Raw genomic sequence first — 25870 nt, 5'->3', positions numbered from 1 at the left:
ACAACAATGACAACGACAGAAGCAACTGCCAAAGCACACCTTCTGCAGTTGAATCAATCAACGCCAAATACTTGCAGAGACGCGCCTTTTTCCCTAAGGACGTGGGTAGTGCAGCAACCGGTTTGCCGTCCTTACGCATCCTGGGGCGCACTTAGAATATGCATTATGCAACTGGCCGGCGACAGCCAGCAGCAGAAGTGCGCCCGGGTCGGGGCTTTCATAATTTATTGATTTTATATGGCGTCACATTTGTCTCTCTGTCTGTCTCTCGACACTGAACGCTGACAGTTTTTGCCACTGCCATCGTCGTCGTCTTCTTCGTCGTCGTCGTCATCGTCGCAGCGACATTTTGACAGTTGCAGGTTGTCATCGCAGTGCGCCGCTCTGCTGTCACCTTAATTGCAACTGACGCATTGCCAAAAATATATTTATATATATGTACGTACATTCAAGCCACTGGCGCATATCCTGGCTTCCTGCCTCGTTGCCGTCTCGAGATAAGCTCGACTGTCATTTCAATTTCGCAAGCTGCCAAATAAACAGCGCAAGGTGCGCTAGCCAGTCTCCCAGTCTCTCGGTTACCCTGTCCCCATCCCTCACGCAACATCTTTCAGTTCTCTCTCTCACACTCTCTTGCCTTGTCACTCCTGTGGAACTACTAGTACTCTTATCCAGTTGCTGAACCACTTCTTCGCCATCAGACATGAATGATTAAATAATATGTCAGGCCTGGGGCAACCCTTTAGATATAATTCCTCGCTGTACGGCAGCATTGAGTCGAACGGAAGTTTGTGGCTTAGCTCTTTTGTTTTGTGGTAGGGTAAGCTGTTAACGGCTACCCAAATTATCAGCTTAATAATTACAAACGTTGCATCATAAACTTGGCGACATTGTGGCATCAGTTGCACCACTGCAAAGTTAATTGAGATGCAAGCAATTATATGCAAGCTCTCTGACTGAACTAGATATCGATTTTAAGGGCTGATTAGATATATGTATGTAGTCAATGAAATATATTACAATAAAACCAAATGAAATATTGATATAAGCATTCTGCACTTTATGCTTTAAAGCTATAATAATTTAAATTAATTACTTAATTGAATTTAATACGCCCAACAGTTTTCTTTAGAGAAATGCTTTCAATAATGCAATTTATTTTTATGAATTAATAATATATAGTCTCCCATCGCCTTATCTTTTGAATGACGTATTTCATATGCGCATTTCAAATATCACCATGGACTATCTTAAAAATATACCAATATTAACTTTCTTTAATCATATGCATGTCGTGGCTGGCTCCAGCTAAAGGTGGCCAAAATATTTGGGGTCGCTTTTACTGTGAACTCATCTCATTACAAATTCGCTTTCCTACACATGCAACATAATTAAAAGGTCAACCCTCTCTCTCGAGTAAGACTTTCGATGAATAGATAATAAACTAACGAAATGCAGAGGCGCTGCAATTAAATAGAAAGCATGCCGTTGCTGAGCCCAGCTGACAAACCCCTTTGACCCATTAATTCTAACGAAACCTTTCGGGCATTACGGCTAGCAGGTGCAGCGCGCGGCATGCACCAGGTTAAACAGTCTGCTAATGATATCAATAAAACGTAAATAAAACGATGCAGCGGCGCAGTCATAAACGAAATTGTTGGGCAGCTCCGAATATGCCACAATTAAAATGCAATTTCGTGCAAATCCTTGATGCAACTGTATAACTGTAAATGCAGCCCTGCGTTGCACCTGCGGCTCGACCTGTTGCAGATGCCTATCACAATTTGCCTGGTTGCTCATTAACGGCAGCGCAGCCGAGCGAAGCGTATTTATTTTTATTAATTTTAATAGCGAATTGAATGCATTCGTATTCGTTTTTGTGTCGTCTGCAACATGCAACATGCAACTGCAGCAGCAGCAGCAGAGCCGCGTGGCAATTGCAGCGTGACCAATGCCCAAAAATTGAACTTTCGACTAGGGAGTGAATATCAGCTCGATGCACGCGCTGCTCAACCCTTTAGCATATCGAAATGCATTCGAAATGAACCAAAAATACGGCGAGCGTTAAATTTTGTTAGCGGTTCGTTCGGCTGCCCCATTCCCATCCTCATCCTCATCCTCATGGTCATGCTCGTCCTCATCCCCGTCCTGTGTTCGATTTCTACGCTTTCTACACTCACTCGCTCGACGGACGAACAGGTGTAATGATTTTGCTTTGCACCTTGACTGCTGCTTCCGTTTCGATAGGCTCAGTTGTTGTTGTTGCTGTCGTCGTCGTCGATAGCTTTTTGGCTGAGGGTAATTTGTGTGTCTTTACTTCCTCACCACAAAAAAACAAAAAATAATAATAAAAAAAAAACATTTACAATTTTATTTATACAGGGTGTCCCACGCAGCAATCTTTGAGCTTATAATTTGATTACAATTGGCGCCTTGGAGTTAGCCTTTTCAGCTTTTGAGTAGAAGCTTAGAGACGTGAAGTTGATGCAAATCTACTCTACACTCACCCAGCTCCTTCTTCCGCTTATTCTCTTCGGATTCAGCGTGCATAAACATTGAAAGTGCATAGTGCAAAATTGGCAGCACGACAAACAACTTTGGAAACGTCTGCCATTTAATATTCATGTTTTAACGTACAATTTATATATACAAAATATCGAAACTTATGATGACAGAGTTATCATTTAACATAGATTCTTATTAAATACTAATGAACTGAAACTCGAGGCACCCTGTATATATTTGCCCCTGTTTAATCGTTAATTTCATACTAAGGACTTTATTATCGGCATTGTATCGTAAGCGATACAAAGCAGCAGCATTTAAGCACACTGAGAACAAATTCATAGCATTAAAGAGAATTTCTAGAAAAATGTAAAATTTATTTGTTTATATAAAGAGTATTTCTAGAAATAATTAAAACTAGTTTTATTTATATTTTATTTATATAAAGAAAATTTCTAGAAAAATTTAAAATTTTTTTTATTTATATAAAGAGAATTTCTAGAAATAATTAAAATCTATCTATTTATATAAAAAGAATTTCTAGAAATAATTAAAATTTATTTATTTATATAAAAAGAATTTCTAGAAAAATTTAAAATTTATTCTAAAAATTAATTTATTAAAATTTAATTCAAGAAGTATATCCATAAATTTGTTGCAGTGTATGAAAATATAATATGTACAACCGCAAGAGAACTTCCTCAATATCAATCATTACGCCTGCTATATTTCCTACCCCCATGTACAACTTTCTTCATAAAGCATTTATGTAGTTCCAAATACGCAAAAACAAAAAAAAAAACAAAAACAAAAACAAAAAAAAAAACAAAAAGTTGCCTTTGCGAGCAGGTTGCTGTGAACAGGATCGACAACTGCAATTTTCAGGTGTTAGCCGAGTGGACGGGACAACCCTTTCATTAGACAGGCAAAAATGATATATTTAATCCGTTCGACCGGCCGTTCGCTCATATGGGCAGTGAAGCGAATGCTCGTCGTCGATGCGATATAACGCGATACAACAAAAAGGCTCGCATTGATAAACCTGATATGGAACACACTTAAGGGCTTAACTTGGGTAATCTGCAGTTTGTTCAAGTAGAAACAGCAGCGACAACACAACCACAACACCAACCGGCACCGAGACTGGGCCAGCGAAATTAAAACATAAGTGTGCGTAAGGCTTATAAACATTAAGGAGACGCAGCACTTGGGCAACTTGAGCACGGAGCGGGGATAGCGGAGAGCGGGGAGTGGCGATTGGGGGAACGAGCAGAGGGACAACCACAACAGATCGCAGATGCAGATCGTTGCCAGTTGCCGGCGAATCGTCGCTCTTGTGCAGGTGGATTTCTCAAGTGGCTGCGTCCGTTCTCTTCTGACTTTGTACAAGTATCTGCACATGCATACATTTATGGCATGCCTGTGTGTGCGTGTGTATGTGAAGCCAGACATAGATACATTAGTACTTGCGTTATTTGAAGTGGAACAAGTGCTGATTCAACTTTGCCAGATATTACACTAAGGCCTAAAGATTTTAGAAATTGATTTCCAATATTTTACTTCTAGTTCAATCACTCGCAGCTTCCTTGATTTTAATTACATTGATTGACAGATTTCATTTTGTAATCCAATACGTTTTCCTTACTCATTAGCTAAAGCAAAATTTACGATTTGTCCATAAAAAATCTCATAAATTCCAACAGCAAATATCTGTTGTGAATTTGGCTAAGCAAATACTGCATATATTCAATAGTTGAAGGAAGTCAGACGGATATCCCCTGGGAGCTGGGTCAGTTGTAAGTCGCATTATTCATGGCTGCTCAAGATTTGGCAGCTAAGATTTCGTTGCTCCTTAGCTGACTTTCTGATGTCTGGAGGGAAATGCAATTGTATGCGGTGTCAAAAGTCGCACAGCAATCCATCAATTTAACAGCCATGGAAAATCAAGAGACGCGAGCACAATGCGTAAAGCAGCCAAATCGTAAAATAAATTGTAGGAAATATATCAAGCAAAGGACATTAGGGACACAGTCGTTGCCATAGGGTGGGTACACTCTGCAGGCACCAAATGATTTCTTTCCCTGCCACATTTCTATTCTTTAGCAGCGACAATGAAACACAAGACTCATGTTGCAATTGAAAACACGGGACGTTGTCAGGGCTCTTTGTGGCATGTTTGCGCAATGTTAACAGCGCTGTGCAAACTTTCAGTTGAACTGACGCGCAGGGACGACGGTCCAGCAGCTGCCAAGAAGTCAACATGCTGCGCCCCAATCTCTAAGCGCAACGCGTGCCATATGTCAAACTAACTAAAATAAAGCAACAAAAAAACGACTCATAAATACCAAAGACGCCTGCCAGGCAGCCAGACTAACGGTAATTAAAAACCACACGCTTAACATTTATAAAAATGCATCCACCAACAAATTTGAGCTCCAAGCTGCTGCCCTGCGCCAGTTTTTGATTGGCTTCGCGGCGGCCCCTTGAATGTCCCCTTAAAAAACAGATTGAAGAAAAGTGAAACGAATATAAGCAGAGTCCTGGCAGCCGGCGCAGTTCATCAACTGCAACAACTGTCGCCCGGGCATCAGGTTCACTTTACGCTTCGCTCTTCTTCTTCTTCGTCTACAGATTTTTATTTAAATTTTTTTTTTTTTTTTTTTTTTTTTATATTTTGACTCGTGTGTGGCGGCGACAGCAGCGCCAAGACACCCAACTTGATAGAATTTAAAAAACAATTTAATTTATATATATATTATAAATTACTATTAATAAAAACAAATAAAAATAAAGCTATTCATATAAATAGTAAAAATTAATTAATTCCAATTGCTTATTTCAATAATGAAAAAAATTTAGATTGGCTTTAGGAGTAACTCCAAAGAGTTGAGACTTCCGATCTTAATTTTTCCGGTAAGTCAATGATTTAATTACCTAAGATTTACCATTCAATAAAAGAGCAATGAGTTATTATTTAAAAATAAAAATAATAATAATAATAATAATAATAATAATAATAATAATAATAATAATAATAATAATAATAATAATAATAATAATAATAATAATAATAATAATACTAATAATAATAATAATAATAATAATACAATAACAAATTGTATTATTTACCTATAAAACATTTCTCTTAAACAATGTCAATTGCTGAGGTCGTCGTAGTAAATATGTAAACCAACTCGAGGCATGTTGATGGTCGTAAATTCAGTGGAAATAACAAATGAATTCGAACGCTTTTAAAATGTCGCCTGGACAACGCCCACGCATAACAATGAAGTTGGTGGCAAAAAAAAGTAACAAAAACAGCAAATAGGCATTTGATGGGGAATATTATTGGCATGCACGTCCAGAAGTGTCTAGCTAAAGCCAAACACACCCAACTCGAGGAGTATCCATGTCTATGTTGTGCATGGTTATTGGAATTTTCCAAGGAAAGCAACAGTTGGGCCTGCGGCCAGCTCAATGCCTATGCGTCTGCTGTGATTGCTGCCATTTTGCAGATAATCAGCGTAGCAGCAGCAGCAGCAGCAGCAGCAGCAGCAGCAGCAGCAACAGCAGCTGCCACAAGAACAACAATGAAGAAAAAACGAAACAACAAAACTAAATCTCTTTGGCATGGTAAAAAAAAGAAATCCATTTGGACTAACAACTGCAGCCTGTTGCGCTCGCACAGGATGCACGGGAATGCAGCGAGGCCTGCATCTGCATTATCCTTAAAAACGTACCTGCTGTGAGCACCAACTGGCAAATGTTTCCAGCATTCGTTTCGTTTGTTGCATTCGGTTTGGGTTCGCCTGGGTACAGGACCCTCTCGCCGGCAATCTGTTGCGCGCTGTGCACATGTCTCTGATTCTGGTGTTTTGATTCGGCACTGAATTTGATGCCCACGCAAGGTGTTCCAGTGACCCTGTTTGGTGCGCAGCCAGGCTGAACAACATTTGGTCCACATGCACTGCGAATGCCCTTTGTTTTCGCTGAACAGGCGAGTGTGTAGAAATTTCGAGTAGCAAAGTGAAGTGCATGGATATTTTGTAGGATTTGTGGGTACAGTTGCCCAGCCAATTAGTAGCCGAAAAAAAAAACGGAATCTGTTTTGTGTTAGCCACCCACCCACACACACTGTATGTGTGTGTAAAAAGCAATTGCCGCGCCCACATCTGTATTCGAAAGCTAATAGAGTTGTCATTTCAGCACGATTGAGCGGTTAGGCAAACATTTTCCCACTGGCGGCACGTACAGCGAGCCGGCAATGAGGAGGCAACAATTACCAACGGCAGTCATTACAGTGGCAACAAAAGCTGGCCATAACAAGCGAGTGGCGCTATATAATCATAGACGCCGTCAGAAACGTCCACGTCCACATCCACACCGGACAGCTAGCCAGTTAGCCAGTTAGCCAGTTAGCCAGCGACTCAATGGCCAAACGTGGACGCAGACTGCACTCTAAATCAATTAACAGCACGTCAAAAGTGTTGAAAATTGGACCAAGTCGTCGCGACGGGCAAGTGCAAGGCGGGCTGGCTGGCTCTCTTAATAGATTAACCGGGTGTCGGTGTTGGAGTTGAAGCTGGAATTGAAGTTGGAGCTGAAGACGGCGCACAGAGACAGAACGAGATCGAGCCACGTCCGTGAGATGGAAAGTGAGGTGCAAAATGTGTAGCAACCTGTCTGCGCTGAAGGCTAATCAGCATGCAAATAATGTTGCCGCCTCTGCAAGAAGATTAAAGAGCCATGTAGCTGTGATAGCCGGCGCAACCAAGTCGAGCGCTCTGTCTACGTGCTGGCCAAACCAGTTACAGGTCGTTGAGAAAATTATTGAGTGAAATGAGTTTGTTAACACCTAGCGACGAGAGGGCGTTACCAACGTGGACCGATAATTAAGCATGCGTATCGTTGGCGTTACAGTAGGCATTCAAATGACCACCCCCGCCCCCACCCTCGCCGACCAATGTCAAAGTATCGGCCTGTTTGATTGGTCCATTAGCAGCAATATGCGATATTTAAGTGTAATTATGACATCCACTAAATGGTAAGCAACTCCTTCCATAAGGAACATGAAAAGATATCTTCATTAGCCCCCCAGCTCGTAGCTGGCATTGTTATTGTTATGGTTATTATGGCCTGGATGGTTGTTGGTTTATTTGTTTGTCATTTCGATTGGCATTCACTTGCCACATTGCCACACATCAGATCATCAGATACAGCTGCTGTTACAAATCGTAGAAAACTGTGGCAGCATTTTTCGTTACGTTTGGCTGGCTAGCTCGGGCTTTGCGTTTGTCCGGCTTTTCTTCACTGGCCAACAAGTTTTTCACTTTTATTTATGATGAAGATGTCAATCTGGCGGCCTATTGCCTCTGTCGGCATGTGTTTGTTTTTCCAATTGCCTGCCTGCTTGCCTGCCTGACTGCCTGCTTCTCGGAGGTGGCTGTCAGTGTCACTGTCACACAGACGAGTTTTCCATTTCGCCTCCAGGCCTGGGAAAAGTTCACTCCACAAAAAAGTTAGGCACACATTTGGCTCGGGCAACAAACGATGTTGACTTTTTTAATTGGATCTCGAGGCTGATAATTGATTTCAAATCACGAGAATCTCACAGTTTTTTTTTTTTTTTCTATATATGTATATATATATATATTTACATTTTGAAATATCAAATATCAGTCATCAGCAAACAGATTAAAAATATATCTACACAGTGTATTTAGTAGAATAATTAGGCAATTATATGAATTGAGCAGTTATCAATGAAATTGAGCAATGAGCACTTTGGAGCTATTTAGAGACTGTTTGAAATAAATTTCATTCAGTGCTCTAGGGTCATCGGGAATTGTAGATATGCGCAATTTGTGGGTCATTTTAACCATATTTACAATTTGTATGGACCATCAATCCTCATACAATGTAAGTAAACGTAAACGAGAACCATGAAGAAGCCATTGATTAATTTGAAATTTCAATAGAATGCATCGACAATCAGAATGACAAATTTTATTTGTCAGCCCCACAATAAATCTTGGATCTCTGTCCACGTATGTCGACTGAAGGCAATTAATCGTAATAGGACTGTGCTCAACTTTAATGCCACAATGCACGATACTTGTTACGAAATAAAGACTACGCTTCAGCTTTATAAAAAAGCAAATGGATACAAGCCTTGGCTTTACAACTCCTCTGCGGACATTTGTAGATTGACTAGAAAGCCCTATAATCCACTTGGTATAATGATATATAAGGTGGTGCGACAATATTCCAACTTGAACCATACCTGTCCTTATAGGGTGAGTGATTTGCTAACAATTTCCACATGTATATTATAACAATATTATAATTATTTGTAGGGCTCGTTAATTGTTACTGGCCTGTATTTGGAATATGCAGACCTTATGCCGTTTCCATCTGGCGAATATTTAGTTAAGCTAGACTGGTATTGCTTCAAGAGGAGACAACTATCGACAGATTTGTATTTTAAATCTGACGAAGGTCTTCTTAATTCATAACAGATAAATCCAAAGTTCACTTCGCAGGAAATGATGTCGACTTTTCAAATTTAATTCATGGTTTGTAATTGATTTCAAATAATTTTTGGCTGATGGAATTTGAACTTTTGACCCTATCTTAATGTACTCCATTTGTTGCTGTTAAATATCAAATATAGAAATATAGATATAGATTGGACAGTTATCCATGAAATTGTGGGCACTTTTGGGGTATGATTATTTATATTCATATTGATCATTTTCACCACAATTTAACTTTGATTTTCCTAGATCATATCGACAAATTCTTATTAACAAATTATATTTGACGGACTAGATAATATCTCTGTGAATGCCTATGGATGCAAAATAACTTATAATTGTTGCTCATTAAGATGATGCGACCATTTTATAAATTTAATCACACATGACCGTTTATAGTGAATCTCAGGCTAAGAATTTTTATTTAATACTTGTAATATTATATAAATATTGAGGGCTCGCTGACCGTTATAAATCTTTACCTCGAGTATGATACAATAACATCATTTCCATCTGGGGACCACTTACAAATGGATTGGTTTTTTTCCTGCAACAGAAGTGGACTCTAAGTCTTGAGTTTATTATTAAGAAACTTGTATTTTTCTGATATATAATACAAAATATTTGTATAATCAAAATACTTTGAAATACATATTTGTGATTAATCCAAAAACTGCGAATTAAATAAATAACGTCCAAAAATATATATATATATATAATAAAATAAATTTACATTAGTGCTCTAATGAAAAGTAGTCGGAAAAAGGTATTAGCTATCGCGCTCTGGGGAGTATCCAAAACGAGTTGTTGAACTTCAGCTAACATTTCCGAAATGCAAATGGCCATAAAATAAAGGAGAATTTAAGATAAACAACAAGTTTTACGACCAAATTTCATTGAACGTTTACGAAATGCAAAGGTAATTTCAAGAGTCCATTGCCAGCTCGTACGCCCATACGGCTCCCGTTCTTCTTCTTCTTCTTTTTAGGGGCACGTGCTGCGCCTACAAATGTTGTCCAATTGCTGCGGCAGCAACGGTAGTCCAGAATACATCAACATTGCCGAAAAGCGCGGCACGTATGTGTCACCGCCTTGGCACACTCACGAAATCTCTTGTGTGGGGCCGTTGGATGTCAGAAGCCGTGAAGAACCGAAAGCGAGACTCGAGAGGCGGACTATCGACGTACTGGGTCTGCCACTGCGACTGAGGCGTGCGGCTATTTTATGTCAAAATAATTGTTAATCCGCAGGGAGCAGCAACTTTTTGGGAGCTTCGTCATCGTTTCGAAGGCTTCAGCTACGGATACGTCTATGGCTGGCTACGGCTACGTCTTCAGCCTCAGATATTTACGAGTAGCTGTTGCACTCGAAACGTGACAAGCTTATGAAGATTTATGGGGTTCGGACAGCCGCCCGTCGACATTGTCGCCATTTCCATTCTCACGATCGGTGTTCGATCGACAGTTTTTTGGTTTTCTTGTTTCTTTTGTTTTGTTATTGTTCTACGGCTTTTTGTTGTTGATTTGGAATTTTGTTGTACAATTTGGTTTGGTTAATTTAAGTACAAAGTACGTGCAGCTCAGAAGGCATTGATTTTTAATTTGTCCATTAAAATGCAATCATCACGCCCGACCGGACTCGACTCGCCCGATTCCCAGTTCCCACATCTCGTGCCGCCGTGCTCATTTTCGACAGCGTTGTCTTGGCCAGCGCCATTGCCTTAGCAAGAAAATTAACCAGAAATTATGGCATCATAATTTAATCATTTTATCTCTTACTGCCTGTTACCTTTAAATTTTACCCACTCTCAGCTGTGATCAGGCATGCAGGCTGCATTTCTCGATTCGCAATCAATTCGCATCGAGCATTTTAATAAACATTTTGAAGTGCTCCATTTTCGCTGCTTCAACAATTCCAAATGGCATAGCTGTGAGTTGACTTCAAATTGAATTCAATTGTGAAATCGTTGGCGATTTCATAGACCAACTATGGGCGTTTCACCTGGCCAATCATTGGCTCTATTATGATTCAAATATTTCGCATTATATAATTATTAAAATTTCCGAGATGTTTACACATCAAACATGAAGGCAAGTCTTGCTGTTTATATATATATTATTATAACAATTTCAATTGTAGCTAACAGTTAGTCAAGTTCACTGATTTCCATGGCCCAGAAACCCTTCTTTCCGTTATGCTTTGCTTATTTAGCATAGGCGTCAACCGCATTTCCTTTTAGGGCGAAACGGCTACAGGAGAGACACATGTTTGACATTATCAAGCCGCAGCATCCACGACTGCTGGCATTTTTAATGATCAATGCGCAGCCAGAACAACATGTTGCACTGGGCCAGTCAGAAGGAGAGAACAAAATATGGAAATAAATTCAAAACGAGCTGCGAACAGTTGTGATTTCGAGTAGTGTTTGCCTTAAGGGACAACTGTTGCACAGGCTGGCAACTGGAACTGGGTTCGCAGATCACAGATCGGTGATCTGGGACTGCGACTGGGACTGGGACTGGGACTGGTATTATTTCCGCTTTTTGTTCACCGTTTGTTTCTCTCATTCGGTTTTGTTTTGATTCTTGAGCCGCGACTGCTGCTTCCGCATCCTTGTTGTTCTCAGTTATTGTTGTTCTCAGTTGTTGTTGTTGCACTTTGGTGGATTTTTCGCATCTGTCGCTGAAACAGGTACAGAATCAGGATCAGGCACCTTTCATGCTGATCGTTTGCTTCCTCTGCGCCCATTTTTGCAGACCGGAAGTTTTTATGTCTTTTGTAACTAATCGTCAAGGATCACGGATTTCGGTAAACTACAGCATGGCGGGTGGTTAATGAGAAATTTCCAAAATATTAGTTACACACTGTTTGCCCCGACAGTTTGCAGAGAGGTCGAACAGGTTTCCTGTTCAGCCAAATTTGCATGACCGGAAGTTGTTGCTCTCTTCGCTTACCCCAGGGTGAAAGGTGATGCCAGCGATCTGTTTGAGATGCTCCTCAACAATGGATAGCATAATTGTGTGTCAACTTCAAAAGCCGATCTTGGGACTGAATATTTTTTGGGTATAACAAAGACAGATCTTGAGATAGAAGAGAACTGCAATTCGAAAATCAAATGCTTAGATTTCAACAACATCAAAAGCTCTTTCATATAAAAGGTGCAAGTATACTCTACAGGTGGTGTCCTTATCAGCCTTTAATCAATCCCTTTAATGTCGATAATAATAGCTTAATTTTTTCTTCAATCGCGAAACTACATAAAAAACATGAAGAAAACAAAACATGAGCAACAGAGTTGACTGGGGCAACAGTTGAAATCAAGATAAGCTGGGCAACAGGATAAAGCTGCAGTGTGACGAGGACAAGCGCAACAACGTTCACAATGCATTGAAAATTATGATATAAATTATACAATGCACATTGCAACATTTAAAATGTACGAGCAGCGCAGGCCGGCTGGCCAGGACGAGAATCGAGCAGGACAATAGCGTGTCCAACAAGGACTACCTGCTGGCTGTCAGTTTGAACCTGCCGATGCTTATCGCCGGCTGAAGCGTCTCAAATGAGTCTGGCCCCAGCGTTCCGGCAAGGTGAGGACTTTGTCTTGCCAGCGTGACGCGCGATTAGAGATTAGAGCAACGTTTGTATAGCCAAGGACGAGGCCAAGGTACAGCCGGCCGGCCCCTATAATCGCTAAGAGTTCCATTAAAAATGAGAATGTCTTGCTGTTAGACAAATGCCTTCATAGAAAAATGATTGAAAACAAATGATCTCACAATGGAGTTCTCTATAAAAAAAAGAAAGTTGTAGTTAAGAACTGAACTAATGTGATAAGAGAACTTAAAGTAAGATCTATTTGTCGATCATATCTAATTTTCAAATGATTCCTAATGTATAGCATGAGTGATGAACCGTTCATTATATTCAAATATAAAAATAAATATAATTTTAGTTGTCAACAAAATTAAATAAATAGATACACACATATATAAATGTTTATATATATTTCATATTAATATAAATATATTTATAAAATGACGTTGATATTAAAAACTTAAGTTCTAGTCTTACTTTATGATTCCTTGACTTTATTTTGCACTTCTATTAGGCAAAAATAAGCTTTAAGTATTTTATGCATTTATCGTATTTATTGCAAATATATTTCATATAATATATATGCCTGCAATCAGTAGAATCCCTTATCTTTACCATTCCATATATTTTTATATAATATCAGCTTCAACTCAAATTCTGCACAGTAGCCAATTGTCAAAGGCTTAAGAAAAGAAGAGTGCGAATTTGAGGCAACAATAGCAGGATAAATGTGACGGTCCGCTAGCTAGGCTAATCGCTATTGTGGAGCATGTTTACGTAAATTGCAGGCGCTGTTCGCTGTTTGCTGTTCGCTGTTTGCTGTTCGCTGTTTGCCAATTGTCGCAGAGGACAAAGGACAATTTTGGGATTTGAAAGGATTAGAGTGGAAGACTTGCAGCTGGCCGTGTGACAATATGTGGGTGCTATATAGAGGGCGCCAATTGGCGAGCATATGACTGAAAACTTTCAAGTTGCATATGCTGATTGGAGAGCAGCTGATGCGGCAGGAAATATACCCAAAAAATTTCTATGAAAAAATAAGAGAATAAGTCATAATTTTTTTAGCCGTCTTTGGGTACGTAGAAGAAGTGGCATAATAAGGACACGCACGCTCCAAAGTGAAATGACAGGATCAACGCCAGTGACAGCTGCTGGCGACAGCACATGCCGTTCAACTAAAGCAGGATACGCATATCCTGCGTTTAAAATTCGAGATTTTTTCTATTAAAAAATCATGCGCAGACGGCACGCGCTTGACCTTGACAGTGTTGCTAGGACCAGGCTCTGGGCTGACTCGCACTAAGCACTATGGGACTGTACATGTGCAGTCAGTCAGCGCAGCCGGCAGCTAGTGGGAGAGAGTCAAGCGTTAAGGACACGAACACATGTACAGAGGACAGGACAGGGACTACCTAGCAGCGTCTTCGGCTGCTGCTTACATTTTTTATGTAGCTCTTCGTTTACTTGTTTTTTTGTTCTGTGTAAGTATCCTGTTCCAAATGTCCTGCGTGTGCCTGCGTACGACAACAACAACAACAACAGCAACAGCAACAATGCCCAGAGAAGACAACAAAAAATTGAGCGGGGCAGATGTTTCCTTAGCAGGCTGCAAGCAAAAATAACACCACGCATGATCAGTTCTTCTCTTCTCTCTATCTATCTCTATCTCTCTCTCTCTTACTCTCTCTATCTATCTCCTGCTGCTTTTTATGGTTAGCTGTGTTTTTTAGTGCGTCTCACTGAAATTTTGGAGCATTGTCCTCCACGGCTACGCACGCTGAACGATTCGAGCTAAAGGTTCGAGTAACTGGCGCACAATGCTCTCAACTTTTTTCTAGTAAATCTGCTGACTATTGTTTCCGCCTCACTGAGAGCAAGGAATCATTATCATGCTTAGGAGCATGGGCATTGTGCGGGTGCCTGCGTTGTCTTCCAGTTGCTTTCAATCCAAAATATATCTAGTTCTTAGCTTGTCTGACTTCACTTCGATGATTCAATGGAGTTCGTTTTTTTTTTTATCGAGTACTCAAGGTCTTCATTTACTATGCAGCTCAGGCAGCACGGCACATGTTGGTCAATTTCATTTCATGGATAGACAAAAGAACTTTTAATGATATATATTTCCCATCTGCAAAGCTAAATTATGGTTTATATTCAGGAATTTGATATACATATGTATCATCGCAAATGCGAATGAAATATTGAATAATATTATGGTAAAGCAAAAAGTCAAAATTAAACAGAGAAACATTTTAAGGTAAATGCTTATTATTGGTATTGCTTATTGTATTATGTATTATATATTCCATACACTATATCTCATATCTCATATGCCTTATCTTTAAAACAATATTATATTCAATATTGAAAATCTAAATATACATATATATGCAATCCAACATCTCGTCCTATATTACGTAATTAATATTCTATATAATATTTCACGTATAGCTGATCATGATTCTCATTCTCCAATATATCCATATATTATATTCAATATCGTATATCCCAAATTTTGTTTCCTATATCCATTAACTACAGTGTAGGTTATCTACATATCTTTATTCATATCGTTATTACTATATCTCCACATCATGTCTTATATAAAATATATCCCTTACTTAACTAAACCATATCAATCCTTAGTCTAGGCAGATGTTTTCTGCACTACATAGCCCTCTATAATAATAAATTTTATTCGTAATGACATTTAATAGATATTCCATTAATCCACAGACAGCTGGAACTTTCGCCTAGCCCCACAATATTTGGCCAATATAAACCTAGGCACTCGACAGCTCAATCGATGCAAACAAAGAAAACCCAAACACGAATTAACCATGAAAATGAATGAATAAACCCTTTGCCAATTGTGCGCAATACTCAGTGGAATTTATACAATTTTCACAGTATTTTTGCAGCTTGCGATGTCACATGCGAGAGTTCATTGAGTTGATATCCTTTGGCCAATTGTGACAATTGAAGGATTGAGTTTTGCGCCTGCATGCGACTATTTGCGTAAACATGACCCAGAAATGTCTGTGTGTGCCATTGTCAACCGGCTGCTATTGTGCTTGAAATCCTTTTTATTTTGATTTCAGATCTGCCTTTTGATTAGCTGCGCCTGCTGATAGACTTTGGAAGTCATTGTTGAAACTGCCGATTTCAGGCCTTGTGTTAGTTTTCGATATGGATATGTCAATAGAGGCGGTGATACGTTTGTTCAATCAAACTGTGAAATTTCAGCTGAATCTGATGTCAGCTCTGCGCATCTGCATAGAGCTCGGCTCGGCATTGTTCTCAGTGTTTTCTTGAAACTTAAAGAGTTAGACGTGCCATGGGCGAATCCTTTGGAGTTAGCATTCTCAGGAACCATAAAGATCTCTCTATTATAGAGCCATTGGCTGTTATAAAAGGAACATAAATCAGCCAGCAGCAATTCACAGCCATGCGTTAGTTTCCACGATACTTTGACTGATTATTATGCAATGGTCCATGCTCGGGGCATTGTCTGAGCTCAAACACATCTGTTCTGGCTACTTCTTTATAAACGGAATACCTTAAGAACTGAGAGCTGAGAGCTCAGAGAGAATATTCAAAGAACTTAAGTGCCAGATATGCTATACTAGGGAAATGATCCTTGGCGAGCAGGTTGTGTGCGTTCAGCTAGGGCTTTGTTTATTTTTCTAGTTTGCACTGGCCTCGCACTGACCCTGTTTGAGCCTGCTGCCTGCTGCCTGTTGCTTGCTCTGCGTCTTTTGTTTCCATATTTGCAGCTGCCACGTATTTGGAATTATTTGCATATGCGCACGCACTGTGGGTGTTGCTACCCCGGGGTCCGTTCAGCCGCTCTGGCCACACAATGCCATCTACTTTATTACATTGTACGCATCACCTGTCCGGGCATCTGTCCCTGGCAATGCCACGTGCTTTGTTAACCCAACTGACCTGTACTCGTTTGTGCTGATATTTGAGCCAGCTTAGCCATATTGTTGCTCCTAAGTCAACGTCGCATCGTGGGTGTTTCGTTGAGGATTTGGCTGGCATTCAAAACTGCTCCTAATTAGGATTACGAGATGCTATCTAAAGCAGACCTAAGCTACAGATTTTTACAAATTTGTATACGGGCAATCACTCCTATCTTTAGTAGTTCATCTACCAGCTAGCAGCTGATGAGAATATCGGATTCTAAGAAATTGGCTATTATGGATATATTAAATTGATATAGAATACGGAATATTTGAGATCATTTCATGCATAAAGAAAAAGACTTTTTAATATACATTCCAGTTGCAGTTGTTACACAGAAACCTTTTCCAAGACATGAAACTCCTTTGATACAAAGAATCTTTGTCAACAGCCACTGAAGCATGCTCTGGAATTTGATATATTACTATACCATACTATAAAGCGACTATCTTTGGCTGCCTGAGCGAAACTCAATAAATTTCACAGTGGCTTTGCCATATGAAAGCGAGTCCCTCTCCCCGTTTCGATAGGCCAGCTATTGGGTCCTGTTGTGACACTATTAAATACGCATTTATGGGATGCGATTGGCCGCCATTAGATGCCTAGGGACTTGGATGCGTGCGTTGTAATAAATTTTATATAAATTTGACAAAATGAATCAAAACAATAAGCGCAGCAAGCAGCGGCAGGACTAGCGGCCAAATGCAAGGACACGCACGAAATGCGAAACAATTGCAGCACGCGGCAGGACACAAAACCGACGACAGCAGAGACAATGGGCTAAGTACTCGAGTGGACAATGGCCCTGGCCTGACTTGATAAGAATAAGAAACGCCGACCAGACGGCTGCAGGACGCAGCGCCTGCTGCATGCAGCACCTGGTGTTTGTTGTTTACAAGCCGGCCAGCAGCAAGCAGCAAGCAGCGAGCAGCGAGCAGCTACGTCCTGGCTGCTCAGGACGAACCGGTACAGTTTGGCAAAAACGCAGCAAGATGCAACTGCGCACGTGCTGTGCCTGGGATTGGCAGATCTCTGTGCTAGCTGTCTTGAGTGCGCCTTGTGACTGATTGCGCTACTCGGGCACTCGAAGGACATGCATGCATGAGACGACTGCTGCGAGGTCTGTGGAGCTGCAGCCGCTACATCCCACATCGAAAATGGGAACGGCTCAATTATGAGCGTCAAATTAAATTTTGGTAACACATTGCCAGCAACCCTTTGGGCCAAGCTGCGGCTGCTGTCTCTAGCCGTCTGCTGCTGCCGCTGCTGCTGGTCAGTCCGCGTCCAGGTGGTAAATCCCTAACCCGCTTCGATAATTACGCCATGCGCTGCCGCCATTTGAGTGGCTTTGACTTGAACTGAAAACCCAAACCCAAACCCGAACTCAAACCCAAACACAAACACAAACATAAACACAAACTGGATGCCGAACTCGAGCCCGAACCCCTCGGCAACTGTTTCAATTTCAACTCTTTGCTTGGCGTCTGCTGCTATAATTTGATGGCATCTGTAACCGAGGGTTTTTTTTCTTCTTCTTCTTCGTGTTAACTCTTGTCTCTCTGCCTTTTTAGCCACGTAGATTTTCAACAACGTCGCTCATTATTAGTCTGTCCTTTTTTTGTTTTTGTTTTTTTCCCGTGCTTCTGGCCCTCACTATTTTTTGGCAGTTGGTCATTAAGCATGCACTGGCAGATGCTCTTGGCTCGGTTCACTTCTCCATTTTTTATTGTTGTTGTTCATCCATTCGTAGAAGGGTCAACTGTCCGATGGATGCCGCCGCTGGCTGCCGCCTGTAAACAACACCTTTGATTTTGAGCTGAGGCTGGCAGTCAAATTGAATTCCTTCTGCTGCTCCGTCTGCGGCAGTTAGAAGGGTTTGTATTTTGTCCTGCAGGTTGTGTAGATATGCATCTGGGCATTGGACATCTTGCAGGACACATTAAAAAAAAGGAATACAACTTGCAGCCGCTCTGCGTTGGCTCAAAGCTGATGTTGCTAACAAAGTATTAAGTCCATGAAGCCTATCTGAAAATGAAGTTCAAGTCTAAACAGCAGGCAATATAGCAGAAGTCAGCTTGCCTTAGATGACTTGACTAAGTGACACAAAGGTCCTTTTGTTGTCCTTTTTACTCAACAAAGACAAGTATATGAGGATGTGTACATTTAATTCGTTGTACAGACTGAGATATGATCAAACCACTGACTTAGCTGTAAAAGGGGAGCTACACAGGGACTTTTCCCATTGCCCCTTTGAAATACTCCATCTTCAGGACATTCAAGTAGCCTAAAAATACTTCAATTTGCAACAAACTATTATGCCAGTATAAAAATAAATTTTTAAAAATTTTTTTCTAAAATCTTCAAGTACATGGCTAATTTGCTAGTAAACTGTTATTTCTATATAATTATGAATTTTCAAATTCAAATATTTTTTCAGTGCTTCCAGCAGATTTCCCTTGACAACAATTTGCAATTCCCCGACAACTGAGCAAATAGTAGAATTACGCACAAATCCTTTGTGAAAACAAAGAGCGTAAGACGAGGACAATTTGCAAGAATTTGCTGTCACCAGGCGACAATGCAGTGGAAAAACAATGCGAGACAATTTGCTGGAAAAAACTAACAATGATTAGGCAAGCGCAAGAAGTCAGTCGGTAGCAAGGATATCTGTTAGCAACAGCCAGACAAATCAAACAACTGTCCACTGGCATATGGTCGTTCTTGTCTTCGTCGTTATCCTCGTTTTCCTCATTTTCTTTAGAACTATGTGGAACTCAATCCCTGGCAGTCGTTGGTCAAGCATCGCTGCCATTCGACGACATCCAATGCAAGCGATGCGTCTCCGTTCTGCTCTTTAAGTGGTTGGGTCAACTGCCAGGAGTCGCCTGGACAGAGCCGTGTGCAACGCCGCATGGGTCGCCATTGCCGTATCTGTTATCCTTGCCCGACCAAAAAAAAAAAAAAAAATGGAAAAGGACAGCCAGACACTGAGCAAACGAATCACTGCATCTGTGTTGTAGGTGTTGCTTGGCACAACCCACCCAAGCGTCTGCGTCTGCGTCTGCGGTGCCGTTTACATTTGTCATTCTTGTGGTTTTGGCTCGGCTGCCCTTTGTTCGGCTCAAGGCATCTTTTGCACATCTTTTGCCACGGCAGTCGCATAAATTGTATTCGTATTACTTACAATAATCCTAGCAATTGTTCATCAGGACCTTTCGGCTACTGTGCTGCCTGTAATTGAGTTCTAGCTGCGAAAACTGATATCAAATGTGGCAGTAGCTGCTCATTTGTGGCCCCGAGCTGGGAAACTTCTCGATTACTGAATTATAGAAGCAGATTAATTGCCATAGTAATAATCTGAGCGTTTCTTTTACCTGCTAACTATGTGCAAATACTTTTTGAGATTTAAGACCACAGATTAATCAAAAAGTTTCTTAGGCTGTCTATCTGATTGCAATGTTTATAAGCCAATATTTATCATTAATGTCTATATATCAATGTATATCTACCATATTATCATGCTGAATGCTGCGCTTCGCTTTATCCACACATATATTGGCATACAAAGATATTGAATATATATAAAATAATAAGACGAAAGCAAAAATTATATTTATTATTTTCGTTCAACTTCAAAAGTTTCTAAAAATATATACGTACACATATATAATCCGTATTTGGTAAACAGAGCCATTTAATGGATAGTTTATATGCTTTGCTCCTCCCTCGGCATACCTTTCAAATTACCTGTGGTAATTGGCCAGAGCAAAGCGAAAAATAGAACATATTGCTGAAAAGCTTATAGCAGGCGCAAAATGTTGTTGGCCTGACCCCGACGCCAACCCCAGCGGTCAGACGACTGGAACTGGGACTGGCACTGGGTACAGAGACAACAGTTGGTGTCTGACAGCAACTTGACGATGAGTTGAAGTTGGAGTTGGAGTTAAAATTGTGTTTATAGTTGGAGCAACCTGCCAGAGTCTGTTCGATTAAATGAGTGTGTGTGTGTGTGTGTCTGTGTGTTGCTTTCAAATTGCCAATGCGCATGCGCACCGGGGCAACAATTTCACATTTAATGATAATAATGATGGCGATAATAGGCTAAAATTAGTTAAACACGAATTATAACAACAACAACAAAAACGACAAGGCAACAGCAAGGGTTTATACATTGCGAGGGAGCGTAATAAACGAGAGAAAGACAGAGAGAGAGAGAGAGAGAGAGGGAAAGAGAGAGTGAGTGAGATAAGCTCTCCACTATTTCCTCCAGCGACTTAAGTGCCGCCAGCTGTTGTTGTTTAGCTGCCGCTGCCGCTGCTGCTGCTGGCGAGATTGGCTATGCCCGGGCGAAATTACTCGACACGGCCAAAGTAAAGTTGGCCAACTAATTTGGCTCAGGTGGCGCGCCAGCGAAAATGAAACAAATTTATAACAATTTGCCGATCGGCCGACTTGAATTGAGCTCCATGTTGCCCATGTGATTGAAACGCTGTTAACCGCAATATCATATGGAAATGTTTACTATACGCCTAGGCAATCGGTCCGAGCACTTCCCCTCTGAGCCTATCATAATGAGCAGCTCGAGCATTTCTGTCACGTCTGTGCGTACATAAATGATAAAGGAATTTCGTATAGTCTTTAGGCCCGTTTATAGCTACTTACTGCATTTACGATTTTGGGCTTGGCTGCTACTGACCTGGACCTAGCTACAATTTTATTTGTCAGCCGAACTTTGAAGTCGCCGCTCGAGTCGAGTCTATTAATGAAGACCCAGTTTAACGAGCTAGCTCAGCGTTTGAACCGTCTCATAGATGAGCTGCAAGCGCTTGACCACACACACATTTGAGCTTAAATCATTCTAGATGCTCAGCTACTTCAATATCTCGACGAGCTGGCACTAGAACATTATCTATAAATTGCACACAGAGACCACCCAAGCTAATGTTAGATAAATGTTTTATGTATGACAACTGATGATATAATAGATGGAATAACTTATGTATTTAACAGTGTGATTAGAATGAACTTGAATTTTAAGCATAGTTAAATTTCAGATTGTGCAGTAATTCATGTGCAGTAATTCATATTATAGAGACTACGATGACGGAGAAAAATATAATTTTTATGGTTGTAAGAATAAATGAAATTTATATAATATTTAGCTTATTTCTATACAGAATGTTTCATAATAGACCTTTTATAGCTTTTCTCATTATAATCAATAATATACTCGATTTTTATATTAATAAAAAAAAAATATATATTATATTATATTAAGCATATAGAAGAGCTTAAAATATATCTATATAGATCGCATTAATGGTAGATTCTGTACATCATTATTAATATAAAATTCTATTACTTTATTCATAACCTAAATAATTTATATTAATTTTTTTATAATATTTAATAATATATGTCTATTAAATAGTATTTTTTATATTTTTATAATATACATAATTAAATGACCTTGTTTAGCTGAAAATTTCATTATTATCACATTAACTAAATATATAGTTCATATAAATTGTTGACTATTTTTAAACTAATACAAATAATTTTTATAATTTATAATATTTTTATTTAGCTTAAATATGAATATATAAAATCGAAATAAACAGTTATTGCTAACCTATCCTATACATCTCTCAGAATTCATTGTAAGGCAATGTCTATTGAGTAGGCTGTACTTGACCCAAATGCATGATATTAAAACACATACAACTGGGCTCTCATATCATGCAGCTGATCGGCGATAATGCCTCGGGCAACTATTATGAGTGTCTGGGCTATCGCAATTGCCCGCTGATATCTATTTCCCGCAAGATGCAAACTAACAAAGCACTCAAGTAGCAGAAGAAAGCAGCTTGAATTGAAATATTACATGATGGATAACCAATCAAGCGATTATCCTTATAATTATGATGGACTGCTGCCAGCTACTGCCGCCAGGGCCTCAAGGCATTCACTGCGTGCTCCACTTTAGGCCCTATCGCCGATCACCGATCGTCGATCGCTGTTCGCTGATCGCTGAGCGACCACAAAATGCAATCAACAGAGGGCAACACGCTGCTCGGATATTTTTGACAGACAGTTACAGCTTCATTGCAGCGCGCACAAAGGGCCAAATGTGAAATGAATAACGCTCTAGATAGAGCGACGAACAGTGGCAGGAGTAGAAGCAGGAGCCGGAGGAGGAGTAGGAGCAACAGTAGGAGCAGAAGCAGGAACTGTGCAGCTATGCCATTCTTTTCATATTGACGACAGCATTATTGACGCATTCTGCCAAAGGACTCATCTGCTCGATTCGCCACACATAAGGGTGGATCAGGCCCAAACAATGAAGCGAATGGTATACGATCATCTTTTGTCTTTGGCTTTGAGCCATTGTTGAGCTGTTGCTGCCGCTGACTTGGCTAGACTCGAAGATCTAATAGGCTGCTGGGGCGAGTACAGCTTGCCTCAGCAATCTTTGTGGGCTATTAAAGATAGATTTGTAGCCCGATATGTCTTGACTTTTAATAGCTGCCAGCAGGCGTAGTGGAACAGTCTTCATTGCGCAATATAAGTCATAAGTGTATTTAGATTCAATTATCATATCAGGCAACTGCTCGCGCAACTAATAAAACTCACAGCCCACTTAATGAGGCACAACAAAGTATTGAGCAGGATAATCGCAGTCATAAAACCCGGCCATAAAAACTCTATGCGCAACGCTCCTTTCCGCCTGGACCCGGGCAGATGCAACGGCGGAAGGATACGCAACACTTTTATTGCACTTTCGAGCAAACAGTTTGCGTTTTCCGGAACGCCTCGATAAGCACGGCCTGGTACTACTACAGATGGAATAAAAACATATATGCCTGTGCCATGGAGTTCTGTTCGAGCCAGAGAATCGCGCGTGCCGTGTTTGCTTAATCTTTGGAACAGCTGCCACAACGAATGGCGAGCGAGAAGCGATAAGACTCTCCGGCTCTGTCGAGCTGTTGATTTTGAGTTATACCTTTCGACAGTTCGATATCTTTGGCTTTGCATTTATTTGCTTAGATTTCGGCTCGGCCACTATCTTATCTGCCCCATTTGACGACTTATCGGTTCAGGCGTCCAATACAGGCGTCGCTGGGCACTTCGGGGTACCTGACTGACTTCAAACTGAACTTAACCCCATTATTTCTCGGAAATATTATTTGTCTGGGCATTTGCTGAAAGCTTAGCACGCGCCAAACTGAGAAAAAGCGGTGACAAAATTTACCCACAAAGTGAATTCTTCTCTTTGTTTATGCTTTGTCAATATTTTTTGGAACTCTCTGTCGTTGGGGTAGCGATTTATGTAACGGCATTTTTGTGTGCTGGAATTCGATTATATGAATGGATTGAGAATCTCTTTCCCTAAAAAAAGGGGGAACACATCAAAGAAAATGATATAGAAACTATTTGAATGTACTGATAATTTATATATCCAAGTGAAGAATTAGATTTGTAATTGAGCACAAATGTTTGCATAAATTTAGTTATAAGTACATAGTATAGTCAGATTATGCAATTTGAAATGATTAACAGAAAATCAGATTTATAAGCTGCGTACCTTTAATAACTCAAATAGTATTCTAGCTATACTGTTTAAATAGGATTAGAGCTGGAAGATCCAAGTATTTTACAGTCATAATCTGAATATTTGTTATATATTGTATTATTATTTATTTATATAATATCTGGATATTTTTAAGTAATAATATTTCTTAAATCCAAATTCAATATTTACCTTTATATATGCTATTCGATTTGTACATAAATAATAGAACTCGACAACATGTTAGAGAGCAATAACAAGAGTAGAAGTTGCATGTTGTCGAATCATTTGGACTTCATCACCGAAACGAATATGATATGACACTGTGTAGAACACGCACTGGAGCAGTTAGAGGTGGGGGGTAGAGGTAAAGGTAAAGGTAGAGGCAGAGTAGTACAGGTAGCATTACAGGTACAGTTCGGTTACGCGGGTATTGTTGGGCACACTGATTGCTTGCGAGTAGAACGACGAATTAAAACAAGAAATGTCAAAGCCAATAAACTAAAGAAGTCAACAACATCATCGAGCTGAGCTCGAGCGTAGAGCCGGGGAGCAGGGCATGGAGCGTACGTAATCAGCCCGCATAAATACAAATTAAAGTGCAGGCGACTTACGGCTAATATATGCAACCACAATACCTCCACCACCACCACCACAAAACAACAACAACAACAACAACAACAACAGGAACAGCAAAGGTAAATGAAATAAAAGAGAAGGAAATAGCATAAAAATTAAATTTGTCGCGTGTTTGCCGCCTGCTGCTGAAGAAGTAACCGAAAAAAGTTTCAGCCAGAGCTGGAGCTGAAGCTGAAACTGAAATCGCAGTCGCTGGGGCTGAGAGATCGCAAGCCAAGTTAAAGCCAAGCCAAAGCCAAAGTCGGAGTCGCAGCCGGAGTCGCAGTAGGGCCCAGCATTCATTGCTAATCATGGTAATTATGGCAATGAAAAAGTTGCCCAGCCAACCAACCAGTAGAAGAAGATCCGCAAAAATAAATTAAATTAAGATGAAAGTATAGACGAGTAAATACCCTGCAGGAAATTGATTCAATGCGCAATGCATAAAAGAATTTTCTTGTTAATATATTTAGTTTTTTTATAATATAAGAATATAATAAAATAATGAAAAAATAAAATAATAATCTAAAAATATAATATTGTATCTTTATAATCGAATTATAAGAAAGAAACTAATTTTATAATTTTAAAAGCAATAATACATTTAATATATAATTTTATATTATATCTTGTGATAGATTTACATTTCTTGCTTAAAGACAAGGAACTTTTAGAAGAATATTCACCCAAGAATTGTCTATGAGTCGATCATGCCTGAGTCCCACACTTGCCTCTCGACTGCAGGGTATCTACTGAAATGAAAACCCAACTGGGCAGCACTTTTTTTCGTGTTGTTTTTGTCGCTGATAAATAATAAAAGAAAAAACAGTAAATACACCTGTTGGCAGCAGTTGACGTGCACGCTGCTGCGCTTCTGCCTGTGGCTGAAGCTGGAGCTGTAGCTGGGGCTGGGGCTGGGGCTGTGACTGTGACTGACTTGTGGCTGCGCATGCGCAAAAGCTGCTGCTGCCGCTGCCACTGGTGCTTCGTCTGCTGCTGCCAGAAAAACGGAAGTTTGTTGGCATCAACACAAACACCGGATGCAGCTTGCCTGCTGCTGTTCACGTTTGCCAGGACA

At 40.2% G+C, this 25870-nt stretch overlaps 2 protein-coding genes and 1 long non-coding RNA gene across 4 annotated transcripts; 2 read left to right on the top strand and 1 right to left on the bottom strand.

Moving 5' to 3' along the window:
- Positions 1-1789: 1789 nt before the first annotated feature.
- LOC108609913 (uncharacterized) lies at positions 1790-2732 on the bottom strand. 2 transcript variants are annotated; one of them, XM_018001692.2, is made up of 3 exons: positions 2508-2732; positions 2367-2452; positions 1790-2292 (listed from the first exon to the last, which is right to left on the bottom strand). In XM_018001692.2, exons 1-2 carry the CDS (start codon positions 2623-2625, stop codon positions 2409-2411), a joined length of 162 nt encoding a protein of 53 aa, XP_017857181.1. In that variant the 5' UTR covers positions 2626-2732; the 3' UTR covers positions 1790-2292; positions 2367-2408. The 2 variants fall into 2 exon arrangements, with proteins under 2 accessions (XP_017857181.1, XP_089317996.1); XM_089461870.1 differs by lacking the exon at positions 2367-2452 and having other exon boundaries at positions 1790-2316; positions 2508-2730.
- Positions 2733-3809: 1077 nt separating this feature from the next.
- Positions 3810-5238, top strand: LOC149270544 (uncharacterized). The gene is made up of 3 exons (XR_016271603.1): positions 3810-4301; positions 4362-4549; positions 4609-5238. It is a non-coding gene; the product is annotated as an uncharacterized LOC149270544 (long non-coding RNA).
- A 1051-nt stretch (positions 5239-6289) lies between these two features.
- Positions 6290-9721, top strand: LOC149270543 (uncharacterized). Its single transcript, XM_089469684.1, has 3 exons — positions 6290-8424; positions 8484-8801; positions 8862-9721. The coding sequence occupies exons 1-3, from the start codon at positions 8359-8361 to the stop codon at positions 9018-9020; spliced, it is 543 nt and encodes a 180-aa protein (XP_089325810.1). The 5' UTR covers positions 6290-8358; the 3' UTR covers positions 9021-9721.
- Positions 9722-25870: the final 16149 nt, after the last annotated feature.

The sequence above is a fragment of the Drosophila arizonae genome, chromosome 2 (assembly GCF_054131065.1).
Source record: "Drosophila arizonae isolate 15081-1271.41 chromosome 2, UAZ_ARI_1.0, whole genome shotgun sequence".
NCBI classification, from domain to species: Eukaryota; Metazoa; Arthropoda; class Insecta; order Diptera; family Drosophilidae; genus Drosophila; species Drosophila arizonae.
Note: the sequence above shows the minus strand (reverse complement) of the source record. Positions and strands in the feature narration are given on the sequence as shown.

Excerpts from the sequence above, each read along its gene's own strand:
- LOC108609913 (XM_089461870.1), bottom strand. The coding sequence starts at position 2,625 with ATGAATATTAAATGGCAGACGTTTCCAAAGTTGTTTGTCGTGCTGCCA. Across the intron at positions 2,317-2,507 it reads TAAGCGGAAGAAGGAGCTGG|TAAAGACACACAAATTACCC; the intron begins GTGAGTGTAGAG and ends GTGGTGAGGAAG.
- LOC149270543 (XM_089469684.1), top strand. The coding sequence starts at position 8,359 with ATGCGCAATTTGTGGGTCATTTTAACCATATTTACAATTTGTATGGAC. Across the intron at positions 8,425-8,483 it reads ACCATCAATCCTCATACAAT|AATGCATCGACAATCAGAAT; the intron begins GTAAGTAAACGT and ends AAATTTCAATAG. Across the intron at positions 8,802-8,861 it reads ACCATACCTGTCCTTATAGG|GGCTCGTTAATTGTTACTGG; the intron begins GTGAGTGATTTG and ends AATTATTTGTAG.